General features: G+C 36.8%; 1 protein-coding gene across 2 annotated transcripts in view; it reads right to left on the bottom strand.

Moving 5' to 3' along the window:
• WDFY3 (WD repeat and FYVE domain containing 3) overlaps positions 1-19,994 on the bottom strand; it is a gene marked incomplete at its 3' end in the record, with an annotated part of 191,890 nt that overhangs the window by 107,402 nt on the left and 64,494 nt on the right. For both annotated transcript variants that reach the window (XM_084233369.1, XM_084233370.1), the window contains exons 13-21: positions 19,427-19,604; positions 18,416-18,630; positions 16,041-16,153; positions 13,433-13,664; positions 12,172-12,272; positions 11,813-12,031; positions 5,964-6,145; positions 3,820-4,051; positions 1,136-1,296 (exon numbers count right to left, since the gene is read on the bottom strand). In XM_084233369.1, coding sequence (XP_084089495.1) covers positions 1,136-1,296; positions 3,820-4,051; positions 5,964-6,145; positions 11,813-12,031; positions 12,172-12,272; positions 13,433-13,664; positions 16,041-16,153; positions 18,416-18,630; positions 19,427-19,604 — 1,633 coding nt within the window. The remainder of the gene's footprint in view (positions 1-1,135; positions 1,297-3,819; positions 4,052-5,963; positions 6,146-11,812; positions 12,032-12,171; positions 12,273-13,432; positions 13,665-16,040; positions 16,154-18,415; positions 18,631-19,426; positions 19,605-19,994) is intronic.

Raw genomic sequence — 19,994 nt, 5'->3', positions numbered from 1 at the left:
AGTTTTTCTCTGTATCAGAAAAGGTGACTCCTTTGATTCCTTTCTCTCATGTTTTAGACCCAATCTATCATTAAAAATTTACCTTAATCTTCAAAATACACCTCCAATCTGATCACTTCTCATCACAGTCACTACTATCACTCCTAGCCTGACCACCATCTCTTATACAAGTTATTAAATCACTGACCTCAAAATCTCCTGGTCTCCCTGCTTCTACCTTTGTCTCCTTTCAATCTACTGTCAACAGAAGGTTTAGTGACTCTAATTCAAAAGTAAGTCACATTTTATTTATATATCTGGACCTCTCTAACACTTCCTGCTGCACTCAATGAAAGTCAATTCTTGTATCCTAAACTCACTGGTCCCCATGACCCTCTAACTCCTCTCCTACCCAGGTGTTCTCTACACCAAACCTCTCTGGCAGGCATGTATTTACTATTGGGCTGTCAAAAAGTCATGATGCATTTTTGCATAGAAAACAGAAGAAAAATATGTCATGGTTTTCCCAACAACCCAACAGAATGCAACCTCCCCTTCCCACTTGCACATCCCACTCTCTGTAGTCTGGGTTACTGCCTCATTTTTAAATCTGCTCAAATTTAACCTTCTCAGTCAGGCCATCCTATTTAAAACTATTTCTTTTCCCTTCTCTTATTTTTTCACATAACTCTCCTTACCTTCTAAAATATACTATGATTAGGTTATTTCTATGGTATTATCTGTGTCTTCTACTAGAATATAAGACCCATAAAGGAATTTTCTCTCTATCCACTGCGGGGTCCCATACAAAATGGTGTCTGCCACATAGTAGGTGATAGAGGAAAAGGTTTTTAAGCAGTTGCCTTAATAATGGCAATAGTTCTCTGCAGTTTTCTGAAGCTTAATTTCTTGATTGCCAACATAAAAATTTATATAAACCATGTATTTGAAATAGAAGGAAATTCTCACTTTTCCAAATTAATCTAAACATCCTGTTCTGGCTTATTTTCAACCCAAATAAAGCAAGTATAAACAAAGCATGAAGGGAACTTTTTTAAAAGAAACTTCTTATAGTTGGGTATCAATCACACCAAGACTTGGGAAACATCTCCTCAGTGAGAATCAACCACAGCTTACCGGAAATCATTTAGCTTACCTGCTTAGCAATGGCTTTGCTGTCTAACTTGTTGTATACTTTTCGGATTCGGGCCACTGTTAGGGAAGACACAGATAGTGCATAGAGGCCAAACGACACCTTCTCCTCTGGTACTAATGACACGGGAGATGGGACCACACCTTCAGATTTTGCATCTTTACCTTCAAAAGAAGAATAATCCTTTTTAAAGTCACCAGTATTTCTCTTAACCCATACAAACTGTTAATTCTTCCTGTCATTTTAAATATTTTTAAATGGGAAGACGTGAAAATCTTTTAAAGTGGAAAAAGGAAGCTAAATTTACAAGCTGTATTATTTGCTTTTCAACTCCTTGTTTCTTTCTTTCTTTTATTTTTTTAAGATTTATTTATTTATACAAGCACTGGGTACAGTCAGAAGTGCGGGAGGGTGAGAGAATTCACCAGAGCCAGAGCGGGGAGCAGAGCAGGCAGAAGGACCGAAGCACACTGCTGAGGGGAGCAGCGAGCGGCAGGAGAGGTCTGCGCGCCATGTGGGACCCTCCTCCGGTGGCAGGGGAGCAGCCAGGGATCGAACTCGAACAGGTGCTGCAGAGGCTGTGGGCAGCTTCGCAACCCAGCACTCAACCACTGCGCCACCGGGGAGGCCCTCCTTGTTTATTTCTTGACAGTAGGGGAAATCATCCAGTGAAAAATCTTTCCATTCAAATTTTAAAGTGTGTTTAACACAGAACATAATGTAAAAGAAGAGAAAGAAAATAATAAAACACACCACCAAACTTTCCTCTATATTCAAAGGAAAGAGGGAATGAAAATGAGTATACTCATGCACTAGGTTTTCCCAAGAAAATCCCTACTACAGACCTCTCTATAGTCTTCTAGACAACACAGAGAGTAGTTAAGAACACAATTTTGAGAGCTAGAGGGTTTCTATTCGTATTTCTGCTTTATCACTAAAAAGCGATGTAATCTATTCTTCTCTGTACCTCCGTTTCCTTATCCATAAAATGGGTATGATTATGATAGCACCTAACTCACAGTGTTTTGAGGAGATAAATTAATGACGTGACGAGCTCAGAACAAAAATGTATTTTATGTGTATTAATTTATTTAGCACATATTAAGAACTCAATAAGTGTTGGGTATTAATTAGCGGGTATGTAAATAAAGAAATGAGAGGAACGCGAATTACTTAGTCATAATATTACCATATAAATATATTTGTCTTAAGTCTTCTGAGCATTTTGGTAGAATTAGAACAAGGAACAAGGGAGACATCATTTGGAAAGAGTATTATAAAGGAAATTGTACAGCTCAGTATCAATTACTGATTCTAAATTCTTTTTGGAAGTATGGGTAACAAGGAGTAAACAGATGACGAAAAATGTTAATTGTTTTAACTTAGAGATTATGTGTGTGTTTACTGCACCTGTAACTGGTGGCTGAAGCCAAAAGACTGTTACAGGTAGTGTCCCCTGGGCGGATTGCTGGTGAGGATAGATAGCCCCAGAAAAAAAAAAAATGCTAAAAAGTATTGCACTTCGGGGTGAGGCGACTGATAAGTAATATAAGGGACCATGTAAAAAGGCGGATTCATTCAGTCTTTGTCATTCAGTATTTCGGGATTCAGCATGAGGGGTCAATGGATTTGGGTCACACTGTGCCAATCTTCCAGAAGGCTGTTGTGGGCCTCTGAAGGTGGAGCCTTCCAGCAGCCAGCCCCAGGGAGGAAGAGTTTGGAGGTTTACAAGAAGCCAAGTGACTGAAACTGTTTTCTGGTTTTGCTGCTGTTGTGGCCTGGCAGAAAAGGCGAAGAAGACCCAGAGCCAGGAGTTTTACTGAGATATGTGAGTGTGGCCATTTGCAAGGTCATTCGACAGCTGTAGCTGCTGTTTTGAGTGCTGCTTGTCTGGTGCTGTGCTGGGGCAATTCAGCAGCTCATGGAGCATCTCCTGTTGTATCTTCTGTTGTCTTCGTGAGGTGGAAGCTGGCCTATAGTCTGGCTGCTGAGTGTCCACAGTGGCAGGAAGACGCCATCTTGGACATGCGGCCTATTGTTCGGGAGAGGAGCTTTGTGCCCTCAGTGCCGAAAAGATGCCATTTTAACTGCCTTTGTGCAGAATTGGAAAACACTAAACATGACTTTGGTAAGGTAATGGCCATTATTGGCCTTAGTAACTCTTTGTTTTTCCTTGGTTTGTTAAATAAATCCCTTTGTTGTTCTCTAAGCCTGAGTAGTCTTGCAATTGTGTGCACAGGTAAAGAACTCAGACAGTGGCCAGTAAACTATTTGGGCAGTGTCCGTGGCCAGTTACAGTGCCCCCTTGCTGCCCTGTATCAGACCCATCCTCCTTCCCTTTAACCAGAGTAGATACACTTTAACTTGTTTCACACAATAGGAGAAATTACAGAAACAAGAAGAATGAGTTAGATTCTTAGACAGTATATACCTACCTCTGGGAATCAATAAGGGAAACAGGAAAATTGGTGACCAAGCATGAACACAAAAATCAGGAAAATATAGTATTATCAGTGGAGGACAGCATTTCAAATAGGAGTGAGTAATCAATAATATGCGGAAAAGTAGAGTTCTTTTGCAACATAAGTATAGTGTCTAACCTTATGTACAAATAAGCATTTGAGTCATGAATTGAAATTGCAAGAGTTGTTTTATACTATGTTAAGGACAAAGAGTAAGTTACTCACATGGCATACACACAGCCTGAAAGCTTCCAACATAATTTGGTCCTAGTTCATAAATGGTAGTCACACTTGAAGGAGGCAAGACTTCTTCCAGAAAATGTGTGGGTCCCAGGCGCCAAACCAGTGAAGCCATTTGGCGCTGAGCAGGTGGAGTGCCAACATATGCATACACTGTGCTGACCACCGGAGGGTTTGCAGAACCGGAGCCCCCTGGGGTGCTGTGAACATAGTGAAGCTACAGAGAAGATGAGACCATGTGTGAGGGAAGGAAAACCAAAGCCACTTTCACCAGGAAAATAACCACTTTTGGAATATGTTTTCATTATTGCAAGGGCACACAAAACTTCCAAAATAATTTGGGTTGAGAAACATGAGGGAAGGTCAAGATTCTGGAAACTGATGTGGAAGCTAGAATTTATTATCCAATTCTCTAGTACTAGCTAATGCTAAAAATGACAACAAGCAAATGTTACTGTTATTGTCTCAGTGATTAGCACATCAACTTAACAATACTTCTGTAAAATCTTTTAGCTGAACTAAGAATAGCTTTCTACTATGGAATTCAACTCTTGAAATTAGCTAAACTACCTTCAATGTGAGTATATGCAATAAGGAAATTAAGTTGCTTCTTGTGATACAGGTAGCTCTTACCACTTAATGGAATGAGGGACATTTCCACCAATTGTTTTGTTATATCATTGTCCCAGTTTTTATTTTATTTTTTTAGAGATTGAATGTATTTATGAATCCAAGACCTGGGGTATAGACCAGAGGTGGGGAGGTGGGGAGATGATTCAGCAGAGACGGAGTAGAGAACAGAACAGGCAGATCTACTGAAAGACACTGGTGAGGGGAGCAGTGGGTGAGACAGGAGGGATCTGCTGCGCCATGTGGGTCACCTCCCTGGCTGGGGATTGAACACGTGCTGCACTTGCTGAGGATAGCTTCATTGTGCTGAGACTTAACCCCTTGCACCACTAGGAAGGCCCTGTCCCCATTTTTAGATCACATCTGTTATTTTTTATATTAAAAAAGAGTTCCTAGTGATGTTTATAAGTGACTGAAAAGACCAACCTAAAACTGACTTCAAAGGACCGTGACTTCTCACAGGCATAGTGATCATGATGTAAATATGTAAATAGTAATTCTCCTACCTGTCAATTCTAGAAGCTTAGAACATTTTTATTTTCAAGAATGCTAAGAATAATGAAGGAGCAACCTACTAGAGAATCTGCAAGCTCATATCTAATGTAAGCATACAGACAAAGACAATAAAGGATTACTCTTCATGTGCATTTTAAGATTTATCATACTGAAACACAAGGTCTCCATAAAATATTATCATTAAAGAAGGAAATTTTGTTTGAAGGAGCTGTCAATTTTGGTGATTTTTAAACTTTTCAATCACACAAAAGAATAAATTTTTCCTCTGTTACATCTTTCAAGTGATATCATGCTAAAAAATTGGACACTATCTTTTAGCAGTTAAAGAAGTTTACAGACTCGCTGCCTGAGTTCTGTGGGAAAGTAACCAGTAGTATTCATCTTGATTCAGAAAATGAAACTTTTGATTTTCTACTGGTTACTTCAACATACTGCTCTCTCTTTTAAACACTATAGTATAGCTATCTAGAGTAATATTTGTATACTCATTCATTCAAAAAACCATAATGGAATACCTATTATTATCTAGTAATGTCTACTACCAGGGATGGATCTGAAAACAAAAATAACTCCAGTTTGAAAGGAATAAAGTTCAGTGGGCTGCATAAAATACTAACAATATAGTGACAAAACAGGGTGTCTCTGGCTTACTTAGGCATCTGTCAACTGGTTTCTCCATTGCAAAAGCATACTTAGCAACCTGGCTCATGACTTGACATATTCACTAATTTCTCTAGGTAACCCCTATGGCCCCTCCTTTCGATTATTTTCTAATAACATGGTAAAAATCAGCCAGTCACACAATTCAAGCATACTGTTCAAATGGCCACTGAAGGTCAATGTAAAATAAGACAATATCATTGCAAACATACACAATATCATTGCAAACATACACACACACACACACACACACACACAGTCTCTCTCTCTCTTTCAACTAACTAGGAAAATAGGCTGAGAGTTACGTGCACAAGTGTGCTTACCTTCACAGTGCTGACAAGCTGTCCATCAATATACAGGGCTGCAGTGCTGTTCTTCAGCATGCCTTTACTCATCACCAGAACCAGGTGATGCCACTGTCCTTCAACTATGAGTTCTCCACATCGAAAACGAGCACAGCAGGGGAGAATCTCATAAAAGGAGGATTCTTCACTGAAATCATCAACTAAAATAAGGAGAATAAAAACAATTTTTTCCAACATTATCCTCATTCTGACAATTATTTATATCTAGATCTGACTTTGTGTTAAAACAATATAGTGTGATGTAAATGAATATATTCTAGTCATCTAATAAAGTTTTAAAAAACTATCTGTAGTAATGTATCTGGGATATATTTTGGTTTTCTGCTGTTAAGGAAACAAACAACTACAAATCAAATACATTTATAATAACTAAATAAATATAGGTAAGTTACAATAAACAACAATAAACTACTTGATTACCCATCAACGTTTGTTATAAAAGGTGTTTCAAAATTCTATTTTGAGATGCATTTGATTACAGCATTGGTTAGAAAAGAAGGAAGGAAATTAAAATTTTTATTCTTCCTATAGGGTCTCTTCAATGATGTAAGGAGCAACTAATCTGTTTTTAATGTGCCTGTGTTGCTCTGACCTTTGCCTGACTGCAGCTGGTAGTAAGGAGGAAAGGAGTGAAAAGGTATTTGCTGCTGCTTTACCAGATGACTGGTGATTTGCTAACATTCTGCTATCACTTTCTGATCTGTCTTTTCTCTGTTCCCTCGTATGTTGCCAGAGCATGCTAAGATATAATGGGTTAATATTAATTTAATCTTAATGTAAGTCAATTAATAATTGTAAGACCTGAAACCATAAAATACACAGATGACACAGCCAAAACACTTCATGACATAAGCTTCAGTGTTGACTTTGTGGATACATCTCCAACAAAAAGGAAAACAAAAGAAAACATAAGCAATCAGGATTCAGCAAACTAAAAAGCTTCTACACAGTGAAAGAAATTGCAACCAGGATAAAAAGACATCTTACTGAATGGGAGAAAAATTTTTGCTCCTCATGTATATGACAAGGAGTTGGTACCAAAGGTATACAAAGTACTCATAGAACTCAATAAAAAGAAAACAAATAACCAATTACAAAAATGAGCAGAGGAAGTAAATAGGCACTTTTCCAAAAAGGGGATACAGATGGCCAACAAGCACATGAAAAAAAAATGTTCAACATCACTTATCCTCAGGGATATCTAAACGAAAATCACAATGAAATACTTCTTCACACTTGTGAGAATGTCCAAAAAACCCCAAAACAGTGAATGCTGGCAAGGAAATAGAGAAAAAGAAACCATTTTATACTGTTGGTGGGAACGTGGACAGGTCCACACCTATGGAAAACATTATGGAGGTTTCTCAAAAGATTCAAAATGGATCTGCCATATGATCCAGCAATTTCACTTCTAAGCATCTATCTGAAGAATGCAAAAACACTAATTTGCATGGAAACTTGCACTCCCATGTTCACTACAGCACTATTTAAAATAGACAAACAGTGGGCCTCCCCGGTGGCGCAGCGGTTGAGCGCTGGGTTGCGAAGCTGCCCGCGGCCTCTGCAGCGCCGGTTCGATCCCCGGCTGCTCCCTGGCCACCGGAGGAGGGTCCCACAGGGCGCGCAGACCTCTCCTGCCGCCCGCTGCTCCCCTCAGCAGTGTACTTCGGTCCTTCTGCCTGCTCTGCTCCCCGCTCTGGCTCTGGTGAATTCTCTCACCCTCCCGCGCTTCTGACTGTACCCAGTGCATGTATAAACAAAACAAACAAACAAACAAATAAATAAATAAACATGCCTCTATTAAAAAAAAAAAAAACTTTAAAAAAAAATAAAATAGACAAACAAAGGAAACAAACTAAGTGTGCATGATACATGTATCAAGATGTGGTATATACTACTCAGAACAAAGATGTAAACTCATGCAATTTGCAGCAATATCAATGGAGCTGGAAAGGATTATGCTAATAAATTAAGTCAGAAGGAGAAAGACAAATATCATGATGTCTTTTATATGTGGACAGATAAAGCCAAACTGAAAAACTAATCTTTGAAAGCTCACTACAGAACTGAAGCATTTAGATGGGGAGGGAAAAAAAAAGGGGTGAGCACAAAGTAGGGGGAGAGCACAATGGACTATGGTGGTGGCTATGAGTGATTTTTTAAAAAAAGATTTATTTTATTTATTTATTCATGTAAGAGCTGTACAAAAGGTCAGAGATGAGGGGGTGGGGGAGTGAGAGGATTCACCAGAGACAGAGTGGGGAGCAAAACAGGCAGGTTGACTGAAATACACTGCTAAGGGGAGCAGTGGGAGAGACAGGAGAGGTCTGCTGTGCCATGTGGGTAGCTCCCTGGCCAGGGATTGAATTCGTGCTGCAGTGGCTGCTGACAGAATCAGAGTGCTGAGACTTAACCCCTTGCACCACCAGGGAGGAACTATGTATGATTTGATGGTGGGAGAGCTATGGAAATATCACCAGAAGTGGGGAATCCTTTACTTCCAAAATATAAACCATGATGTAAACGAAGATAACTGCATTAAAAAAATTTCAAAAAACAAACCTTTTCTTGTATTTAAGAAGGGGAAGAACAGAAGCAAAAAGTGAGATGCTAAAAACTCATTCCTCCCATGCCCACCAAAAAAAAAGGTCAAAAAAAAAAAAAAAAAAGAGTTAATCTGTAACTGAAAGCCAACCTACCATTTCTTAGTATGGCCACCTACAAGAACATCTACTAAAAGTTAAACATTTAAATTATATGAAGATTCTCTGAAGAGGAAATGCAAATGGCCACCAGGCATATGAAAAAATGTTCAACATCACTTGTAATCAGGGAAATGCAAATCAAAACTACCATGAGATACCATCTTACACCAGTGAGAATGGCACATATTAAAAAAACTAGCAACAACAAGTGTTGGAGAGGGTGTGGAGAAAAAGGAACTCTTCTGCACTATTGGTGGGAATGCAAACTGGTCCAACCACTATGGAGAGCTGTGTGGAGATTTCTGGACCTACTAAACATAGAGCTTCCATATGATCCAGCAATTCCACTCCTAGCTATTTACCCAAAGGACACGGAAACATCAATTCCAAAGAACACCTGCACCCCTATGTTTATAGCAGCACTGTTTACAATAGCTAAGCTTTGGAAACAGCCCAAATGCCCAAAAATAGATGACTGGCTCAAGAAGATGTGGTACATATACACCATGGAATATTACTCAGCATTCAAAAAAGATAAACACATGCAATTTGCGGCAACATGGATGGCGCTGGAAGGGATCATGCTCAGCGAAATAAGCCAGAAAGAAAAAGAAAAATACCGGATGGTCTCACTCATAGCAGGAATCTAGAAAACTTAAATAAGGGATCAGGAAAATGAATAACTATAAGAAAGTGAAAATCAAAATCAACAAACAACTATGAGCCAGAGACACTTTTTGGGGCGTGGGGGGCGGGAGGGGAGGGATTGGGGTCAAAATGGGGTGGTTGCAATTGTATGGGGAATATAAAAATAAAATTTATTAAAAAAATAAATAAATTATATGAAGAAAAGAACTACAAATAAAATACTAATGTCTACTTTTAGAATATTAAAATATCTGGATATACTAAGAAGCCAAAATTCTTTTTAAAATGACAATTAAGTATATATATTTGATGAGTTAAGACTACTTATAGTAGTCTTTACTGCCTATTTTATAAGACAGAATCTTATAAGGTGAGCTAACACAACATTGAATAAACAAGGCAAAAAGCTTGGTCAAACAGTTTTGAAGGTCTAGTATGAATGAAGGAATGTGAAAGAAAAGATAAAGGTATGGATGGGCCAGGAATTTTTCCATCTCCCTTCCCTGGCTAATAGACTGAAAGTCCACAGGACAAAAGATGTTACTCATGAAACTTTTCTAAGAGTTTCATTTTCTCACTCAAACTTAAACTAAAGGCTGATCACCAGCATTCAGTGCTGTGTTAGGATAGCTTGGTAGCAACCTACATCCCTTAATTCCCTAGGCATCTTGATGGGATCCAGCTATTGAGAGGATGGCTCTTAGCAGTAGTAATATTCTACATGTTATTATAATTTCTATTGATATATAAATGACAGCCTTACAAATTACATTTAGTGAAAATGACATCAGGTTAGAAAACATTTTTCTATTTTATTGAAATATCCTTAGATCAACTCTTTGATTTTTCTATTAAAGTCTATTCTCCTTCCAAATTCTTAATTATCACTTTTCTCATTGTTTCCCTTTAAGTCATCCATATTTCTTTTCCTTTATTTTTCTTTTTTCTCATTCATTCATTTTCAACAATATCGATGTGTCAGTATGTGCTGGGAACCATTTTATGTGGTAGGATGTCTAGATTACAAACTGGACAAGACTGTGTTTGGGAGCTTAGAGTTAGGATAAGCAAAACTAAACAAAGATTAAAATCTCTTAAGTCAAGGTAAGTGATAAAGAATGTTCACCAAGGATCTAACACAATGGGCACAAGGAGGAAAGAAAAATGCAATGTTAAGGACACAATACAGTGAGGGAGTGGAAGGGGAAGAATTTTCAAGGTTGACTGGAGGCTTCGAATTGCGCTAAATAGACTGTGGGGGGAGGCCACTTACAAAACAGGAAAATAAAAGGAGATGCCAGGTTTTATAAAAGAGAAACATGAGTTGAGTTTTTTTACAGAAAGTCAACTCATATAAAGATATCTAATACACAGCTGAAAATATGAGCACAGAGTTTGGGACACAATTTTTTTCTTTGATTTCAGAGTCCCTGGAACAAAAACACATAAAGGTAAGAGAAAATGAGTATCTTTTTTCCATGAGCAGCAGGTTAAGTACAAAGCTAAAGATGAAATCTTAGAGGCTACCAATTTTAAGGAGATCAAGGAAAGGCAGTTAGTGAAGGAAATTGAGAAAGGGAGGCCAGAAAACGGTGACATAAGAGAGTGGGTATGCTAAATTGCAACACTGGAGATGGTTTTAATTAGGAGGAAAACATCAGCAAGATCAAATGCCTCAAGAGGTAAAATGTCCTAAACCAGTTTTCTGAAGAATGAGGCATGATGAAGTATATTGAGACAAGAAGCTTTACAATCTATGAAGGATTAAGATTCATATTCAACTAATACCTGAGTAATAACCACGTGTGAAACAATATGACATTATTTCATTTAGTTAAAAGAATAAAATTATAGATGATAAAAACAGTAATTTATATACAAATGCTTATATTTAGAGCAAAGGAAATTCAGTAAACTGCAATTTATATTTTATGTTTCTTAAATCACTTGGGAAGAGCATCATGAATACTTTGAACTTGAAGTTCTGCTGCATAACCATAGAATGTTATGGGATCTTAGATGGAATTAGGGAATTAGGATTATGAAACAATATATTATTATATCTTGCAGGTAAATGATGGATAAAGCAATTACAATGTTATTGTGTCTAGCACAGAGTGGCACATATGGTAGGCAGGTGCTAAATGAATATTCATTAGTTAAGCAGAATTCACAGCCAATGAAAATCCTTACTAAAATATATCACATAAGCAACCTGTTTTTCTAGCAAAAGCTGTGCTTTCTTGGCATTAGAGATGAGATTTTAGGAAGACTCCCCACTGTTTCATAAGTTTCTTTTGAAAGAGTTTAAAATTTGCTGCTAAACATTTTTCAAGATTTTACATAGCCTCTATAAATATCTATGACATTATAATTTAAGAGTTACCAGCCAGATCTTAAAAAATAAATGTTAAAAATGAAGTTTTAATACTTTCAGAATCACGAGACACTGACCATAGTTTTGGAGCAGTTCCTCTTTAGTGGAAACAATCAAAGATCGGTCTTTTGCTGACAGAACTATGGCAAGGCACACGTAATGCTGCTCTGAAGAATTTGCTCGGCGTACAATAGTAAGAAGTCTGACGGGGTGGTTATGTGGAGGAGAACTAAAATGCTCAATACAAAACCAGCTAGAGTAGCTTAAGCCAGACGGAGGTGGAAAAAACCTTTCACCTAAATTAAAAAACAAAGAAAAAGTTTGTTTCAATACATATTTACATTAAAAAGCAAAAAAAAAAAGCATATAAACTCTGCATAAAATAGCAAATCTACTGAAAAAATATAACCTCATAAACAAACAAAGCAGTATTTACCAGAACCAATACCGCTGACCACAGCCCCATCATTAAGACCTGTTGTGACAGTGTTGTTTGTAGGAGCGTTATGAGGGGCCAAACTGGGCAGGAACAGGCAGCTAATAAAGAAAATATAATGTACATATGAGATCAACTGTTTTTTTCCCCTTATCACTCTGCACTTACTACAGTGAAATAAATTGTTGTCACATTTAAGGGTAATTAGAGAGAAGAGATCACAGAATAAATTTGGCTAACCAAGTCCTTCCCTCCTGTTAATTATGTGACCCTATTGAGAGCTCTAATTTACAGATCTCCAACAGTATCATTTTTAATTCAAAATTTAAAAAAAAAAACACTGAAATATAATTTGTATATGGTAAAATGCACAAAAATATAGCCCATTCAAGATATGGGCTATTTCATCACCACCAAAATATTTCCTTATTCCTCTTCCCAATAAATTAATTCTTTCCTATTAGTTTTGATTATTCTGACTGGTTTTGACTCTTCCCAAATGTATTTTAAACCATTGTTTGATAATAATGCATGACAACCTTAATATAAAATTTGTTAGATCAATGTATCAATTCCTAGTACAGACACAGATGTATTCTATTAGCATTTGTGAGCATGTTGAGGCTAGTGGATTTCATAAACTCTTCCAGATTTTCTATAGGTTCTTTACTGTTGCTTTTGCTACTACAGCTTTTTTTCTGCCTCTAAAGATTATTTATTCACTTAATGTAATAGTCTCTGAATATCTGTAATGTATAAGATACTATGCTAGGTAATTTGAAGTAGAAGATGATAAAACTCAAAGAGCTTTTAACCTAGTTTTTAATTTATATAACTATCTAGAAATTTTCATTTACTAAGTCAGCAGCAGGCAAACATTTTCTGCAGAAAATGTCTCTATCATGTCTCTATCACTACTTAACTTTGCCATTCTCACATGAAAGCATCCAAAAACAATATACACATAAATGTATGTGACTATATTCCAATACAACATTATTTACAAAAATTAGGTTTACAAAAACAGGTCTGAACTGTGGGCCTTAAGACTGCTGTCTCCTGTAGCATACCAATTTGGTATAATTAAAAATAACTAAATCAAAGTTTTAACACAATATGCTCAAAGAACTCATATTTGTATATAGTATATTTTATAAAATATTATGTTTTAATCAGGTAGATTTAAAACCAAAGATCAACTGGCCACGGTTAAGTTTGAGATATAACATAATAAGGCCCGATGATCATTTAAATTCCTTACCCAAACCCTTCAAGAGATGTGTCAAATTCAACAAAAGCTGGAGTAACTGATGACCCATGAAGTCTGATGTCATGTGGGGTTGTCATGGAGACCAGACACTTCACCCTGGTCAGGGGTACAGTACTTCCTTCTGCAGATTTGACCAGGCTTTTGCTTATCCGGTAATGGTTATCTTCATGTAAGCTGAAAACATTATCAGATCCCAGACCTTCCATGGATGTGATCATACTATCTGCAAGTTAAAGAAAATCTCTTGGGAAAAGTATAATGTAAGTTTCTAAAATAATGACTTTAAAAAGTTGATTCATTTTTAAACACTACCCTTCAGTGTCAATATATAGTAATTTTATTTTTAATCAGCAAAAATATTACTGGTTTCAATGTAATTTATGTTCATTTTTAAACTGAAATGGCCTGTTCTCTATTTTATTTATTACTAAAATAATACAGATATTGCAGAATTATTGGAAACTACAGAGTACAAATAAAAGGTTACCAGAAATCGCTATCTAGGCCACCATACAAAGTAACTTATTTACAAATTATAGTTATGGTATTTATAAAAAAAGCTGTACTTTTATTTTATGAAATTATTTCTCTTTCAGAAGAATGCAAAATAGAAGCATTATAATGGAAATGGGTCACTTTTCTCATGAAAAAAATCAGAGACAAAAAGCATTTTTCACCATTTTTAATTCTCCCTTACAACTATTAAATATGATTAAAAAAATTGCTTAAATTCAGGGCTTCCCCTGGTGGCACAGCAGTTGAGAGCAGGGTTGCGAGGCTGCCCGCAGCCTCCGTAGCACCAGTTCAATCCCCAGCCACAGGCGAGGGTCCCCAACAAAAAAAAAAAAAAAGCTTAAACATTCCTATATGCATGTAATGTTAACAATTTTAAGAACAAAATGACAAAATTTTAATCTACTATATTTTAGGAATACATTCCAAATTGAATGGAGAAATTATCTCCTCTCAAGATAAACTACATAAATGTAAACTGATTCCCTCTTAAATGTGTTAACAAAAAGCTTTCAGGAAATCATAAAAATATTTCACTATTTTCTTAGAGAAAGGAAGTACTTTTTGTTTCTGCTCTTTGCAAAAAAAAATTACAACTCAATTCTAAGGAACTGTGTAAAAAATGACTATTATAGATACATATATTTATTTTTTCATATATATATGCATGCAATGTTTAGAGTATGTAAATTAACTGACAATAAAACTAATAATACTTTCTATTTTCCAATAAAACTATTTGGTAACTCAAAAGATCTTAGTTTCCAAAACACAGTATTCACTAATCACTTACTAATTTGCAGGATAAAAAATTAAGACTAAAATACTGTCAGGTTGGTTAAGCGCTCTGATTCTTGCCTGAACAAATCTTGGGATGTAGCTGGATAATTACCAGGTCATTTCGGAGAGGCCATCCTAATGTTCTAAGTATTATTCTAGTCAGCTTCACAAGTAATGGGTCACTTCAACCCATCAAAACAAAAGCCTCATTACTATGGCTAACAATGATACAAACTGAAATAATAATTAAAAAAAACAATAAAACTACAGAATTAGCATTGAGAGGAAAACCAGTGCAACTAAGCTCTCTACTGAGGATGCTCTCTGCTGAAAACATTCTCATCTCACCACTCCTGAGTGACAGAATCTGTTGCAGCTTCCCAGTCCATGCCAGGCTGTAGGGAGTAGCTGCATTCTGCCCCTCCCTCTCTCATCATCGGTCTATGAGAAGAACAAAAATTCTCCTTCTTGGAGGCTCCTAATGAGCCATCTCATAAAACACTTCTCTGTGAAACTGCTTTTCCTAATAGTTCCTCTGTTGATTTAAAAAACATGTCTTTTCATGTGCAGTCTTTTCTATATGGATCCCTGCCCTTGTGGTAACTTCATTAGAATAATCCATCTAACACTTCACTTCAAATTCTAAGGTTGCCTTTCCCCCAGTGAGCTTCACCTCTACTTGACTGCAGTCACAATTTGGGCACTGTTATTTTCTTAGCTGTTCCATTTCCCAAGTTTAGCTGCCATAATTCCACCCCATTCCTTCAGTTCTCTCACTTCTTTTCTCTCATTACCATTAGCTTTTCGGCCCAGCCATTATTCTCCACTCCAATGATCTGCTTCCCTCCCATTTTCCCAGTAGCCGCTTGTTTCACTTTTTTCCCTATCTGACCTATATTCTTGGCCCATATTTTCAACTATTTTTACAGTGTTTTAATTTCTTGTCTTTCATGTCTTCCTGCAGCACCTTTCCTGCAAGCCCTTGGCCTGTCAGTAATCCAATCAACTTCAGAAAGGCGAAGAAATTATGGATCCAACGAGAAAGACGTATTCCCACCTCTATGCCAAAAGTTATTGTGCCTGTAATTTTCATCTCTTCTGGACCTTGCTTACATCACTGACACCCTCTCCACTACCAGATGCCCTCTTTAGTCAAACCTCCAGACCGCGTGTTTCTCCATTTCAGTAATAATGATTCCTTCACATACCTTTCTTTTATTGTCAAACTTTGTGAAATAATGGTCATCCCCACATGATTTTCATTCATAAAACAAACCAAAAGAGGAAACTTCCAAGGTCAACTTACTTCTCATTTCTGGCTCATAACTCAGTGAACTTGGTTTGTGGACCCTATATTGTTTTAATAGTTTTTTGTCCCAGGCACCACAATTTAACGGACTTGCCAAACGCAAAAACTCCCTAAAGAAGAAGTAAAGTAGAATTATTCCTTGAATGATTCCATTAGATTTCATGATTTATGAAACACATTAAAATGGAATTTAATAAACATTAACGGAGGGGTTAAAATACAAAGTTATTGTAAAATAATATGCAACATTGACTTTTCACCTTTAATCACCCAACACTGAGGAAAATACAAAACATTCTGAAGGAACAGAAAATAAATATGAGGAATATACTCTGGCATGTGACACACAGAAATAATGACTTGTTGAGGATTTAAACTAAAATAAGTCCATTCCTATCCAATCTTTAATGGCATCATGTAAAAAGAAAAAAAAAAAAAAGAACAGAATACTTCTCTACTCCCTAAAACAGAAATAAAAGTTTAAAATCAGTTATCTATGGTAGCTTTTCATGTAGAGGACATATTCAACTAGTTCATAACCTGTGGCTTAGCAGCAGCGAGGTACCTGTGCCATTGTGCTCCTGCATTGTGGAGACTGAGCATGTCCAAATGGCTGATTTCACTGTTACTCTGTTTATTTAACAAGAGCGTTTAAGTTATTTAGTTATTAGTTATTTAGTTAGCGTTTAAGTTATTTAGTAAAATACTAAAATTTTATATGAGACAATTTCACTAATTCTCTCTATTTTATCAAAAAAGGATCAGGGGACAATCTCTTCTTATTTTCTCTGAGTATATCCATAAATGATAGATGAAGTGAGTAAGGTTCATTTTATTCATCTTAGTATTACCAAGGCCTAGCACAATGCTTGCTACTACTTTATTTAACAAATATTCACTGCACGGGCTTTTGTTAACCCACCATTAGTTTGGAGTGAATTAAAATAAATTATATAGTTCAACCATTTTAATGAAAGTTCTTAAAAGCTTTATGAAAAAGAGTACTTTAACAGCAGAAAGAAATTATCAAGAGAACAGCTTATATTCTGAAAATGGGAAGAGACATAGTAAGTTTTGTAAGGAGAGATAAGATGATTTGGGTACATAATTAGAGGGAAAATATTTTCTTAAATGCTGTTTCATCCCTAAAACACCAAGAACTATTTCCTTTGTATTAAAAAGGGCAATTTAAACAACAAATCCTAGAAATCTGACTGTGGATTAAGGCGGGGGTCGGGGGGGAGGAATCATAAACAGGGTACTTCAATAAAGATAAATTTTAAAAAGGGCTTTAAGGTATTTATTTTTTTGAATACTATACAGCAATAAAAAGAACATACTATCAACACACATAACAATATGGATGCATCTCAAATGTACTAAGTGAAAAAAGCCAACCTTAAAATTCGGCACATATTTTATGACTTTGCTGATATAAGTTTTTTGAAATGTCAAAATTATGGAGATGGAGAACAGATTGGTGTGTTTCCAGAAGCTAGGTATGGCGGGGGTTAGGAAGTAAGTGTAGTGATAAAAGAACAGGGAGATCTTCCTGTTGTGGTGGTTCTATAAATCTGCATATTTGATAAATAATAGGAACTAAAGTATACAAGGGAACATAGTAACAATGCCAATTCCTTGGTTTTGATGTTATATTCTACTATTTACAAAAGTAGTAAGCACTGGAGGAAACTGGGTGAAGGGCAGACAATATGTCTCTGATCTATCTTTACAAGGCCTCTGAATGTATAAAAAGTCTTTCTTTCTTTCTTTCTTTTTTTTTTTTAAGATTTATATATTTATTTATACAAGCAATGGATACAGTCAGAAGCGCTGGAGGGTGAGAGAATTCACCAGAGCCAGAGCAGGGAACAGAACAGGGAGACAGACGAAATACACTGCTGAGGGGAGCAGTGGGCGGCAGGAGAGGTCTGCGCGCCATGTGGGACCCTCACCAGGCAGCCGGGGATCGAACCAGAGCTGCAGAGGCTGTGGGCAGCTCCGCAACCCAGCGCTCAACCGCTGCACCACCAGGGAGGCCCTAAAAAGTATTTCTTAAAAGAGTTATTATGTGCAAATATCTTCAAATAAACTAGATGCAAGTCATACAAATACGATTTTTTGGGGAAAAAAGTGAGTTAGCTAGATTCCAGTAGAATAACTGATAGAAACACCTTCTATTTACTAATAACTGCATTTATCTGTTTCTGAGAGTTATATATTGAGCATTTTGCCCATGTTTATTGTGTTATGGTTTTGCCCACAGGTTCTTGAACATATGTCTATTAAAGTAAGAATTCTTGAAAATGAAGATTCCAGGAATGGTCATTACCAATTGTGGCCTATTCAAATGTGAAAAAGGGATCACTGACCTCAGCACCATGGGCTCCAGGGCCTGAGAGGCCAGTCGTTCAAACATTCGCTGCAGGGGTGGGTGCAGCGAGTGGTCCTCATCAGCCAGTGCGGCGCTGCACCGCTGCAGCAGCCGTGCATGAAGACCAGCTTCACACATGACTTGCTGGTTCCTCTCTGTGTGCACCAGGGATTGTAAAATATTTGCCACGGCAAGTTGAAGATCCAAAGCATGCTAAAGTTAACAAAGAAATCAAAGTCACCAGCACGCTCTTAGTAAGACAGATGATAGTTTTCTCTACACAAGCACACGTTTCAACACGAGGTCTCTACATGCTTCCAAGTACATTCACATAAATTAAGTGACTGGATTCACATGAAAGAGGAATTACAGAATAGGATGGGGGAAAATTTTCTGTTCTAGATTTGTAGAAGCATTTTCAGATGGCCTCATTTTCTTTCAAGGCTGATATATAACAATATTATATGTTTATAGACACAGTAAGGTCTTGTTCATGGCAGGTAAAGGTCTAGTTTAAAGAACTATTCACACTTGTGACACTTGGGGTCAGTGACACAGCCAGAGGCCATGAAACAATTTAACAAAATTTGTCACCCAAACTCCCGTTTTTCTCAACTCTTGAGTGCTACTATTCAGAACAGACAGTTTCAAAGTGGTATCTTCAGGCATTTTTCTTTCTGTACCATTTAGTAACAATTTCCACTGCTGCACAGGAATTAATTGCAAGGAGAACAGGAATTATTTTAGTAATAATTTTGGCCACATAAGTAAACATTTGGTCACATTTATAAAAAATTAAAATGTATTTGAAAACATAAATATCTACCATTAGCCAAGAAAAATTAACTAAATTCAAAAACATCCATTTTCCCCCTTTATCTGCCTTGGTATGTGCTGTGGTATGGCTTCAGATCCTTTACTTTCTTTGTCCCATTTCCTTGCTCATGCAGTCAACTCACATCCATTCACTCAGTAAAAATAGGAAAAAAATTAATGTATCCAATCTTACTTCTGGCTGTGTCACTGACCCAACAGAGGCCAGGAGGTCCAGCATAGCAAGCATGGCTCCAGGATGGATGATGACAGCATCAGAACTCTGGAGAGATGAAGTTGCCACATGGGGTTTCAGGTCAGCAACATTTTTAGGAGGGTAAACAGGGGGAGTTGAAACCGAATGATATGCATGCCTATGAAAAAAGAAAGCATAATTTGGTATTTAATTCCAGCACATTCTCCATTCATTTTCTTCTTCTTCTACCTTTATCCACTGATAAGCAAAAACATTATAATTCAGGGATGGGTTACAAAACATCTCAAGGGGGTGATTAAAAACACAATATTTGATGAAGAGTTAACACATCACTGACAGGCGATTTAACGATCAGTTCTTTTAGTCTCTTACATGCCTTTACCATTCACTATTTAGATTGTATCATTAAAATACGGCACCTATACCAGAAAACATTTTCTGTCCTAGATGAAATCATAGTGACTCACAGTGTTAGTGATAGTTCTGATAATGTGTGGTGAGAGTGCAAATCAAATTAAATCCGTTAATGAGATTATTTTCTTCTGAA

This window comes from Talpa europaea (genome assembly GCF_964194135.1).
Source record: "Talpa europaea genome assembly, chromosome: 5".
Classification (NCBI taxonomy): Eukaryota; Metazoa; Chordata; class Mammalia; order Eulipotyphla; family Talpidae; genus Talpa; species Talpa europaea.
The sequence above is the reverse complement of the archived record's forward strand: the minus strand, read 5'-3'. Positions and strand labels throughout refer to the sequence as shown.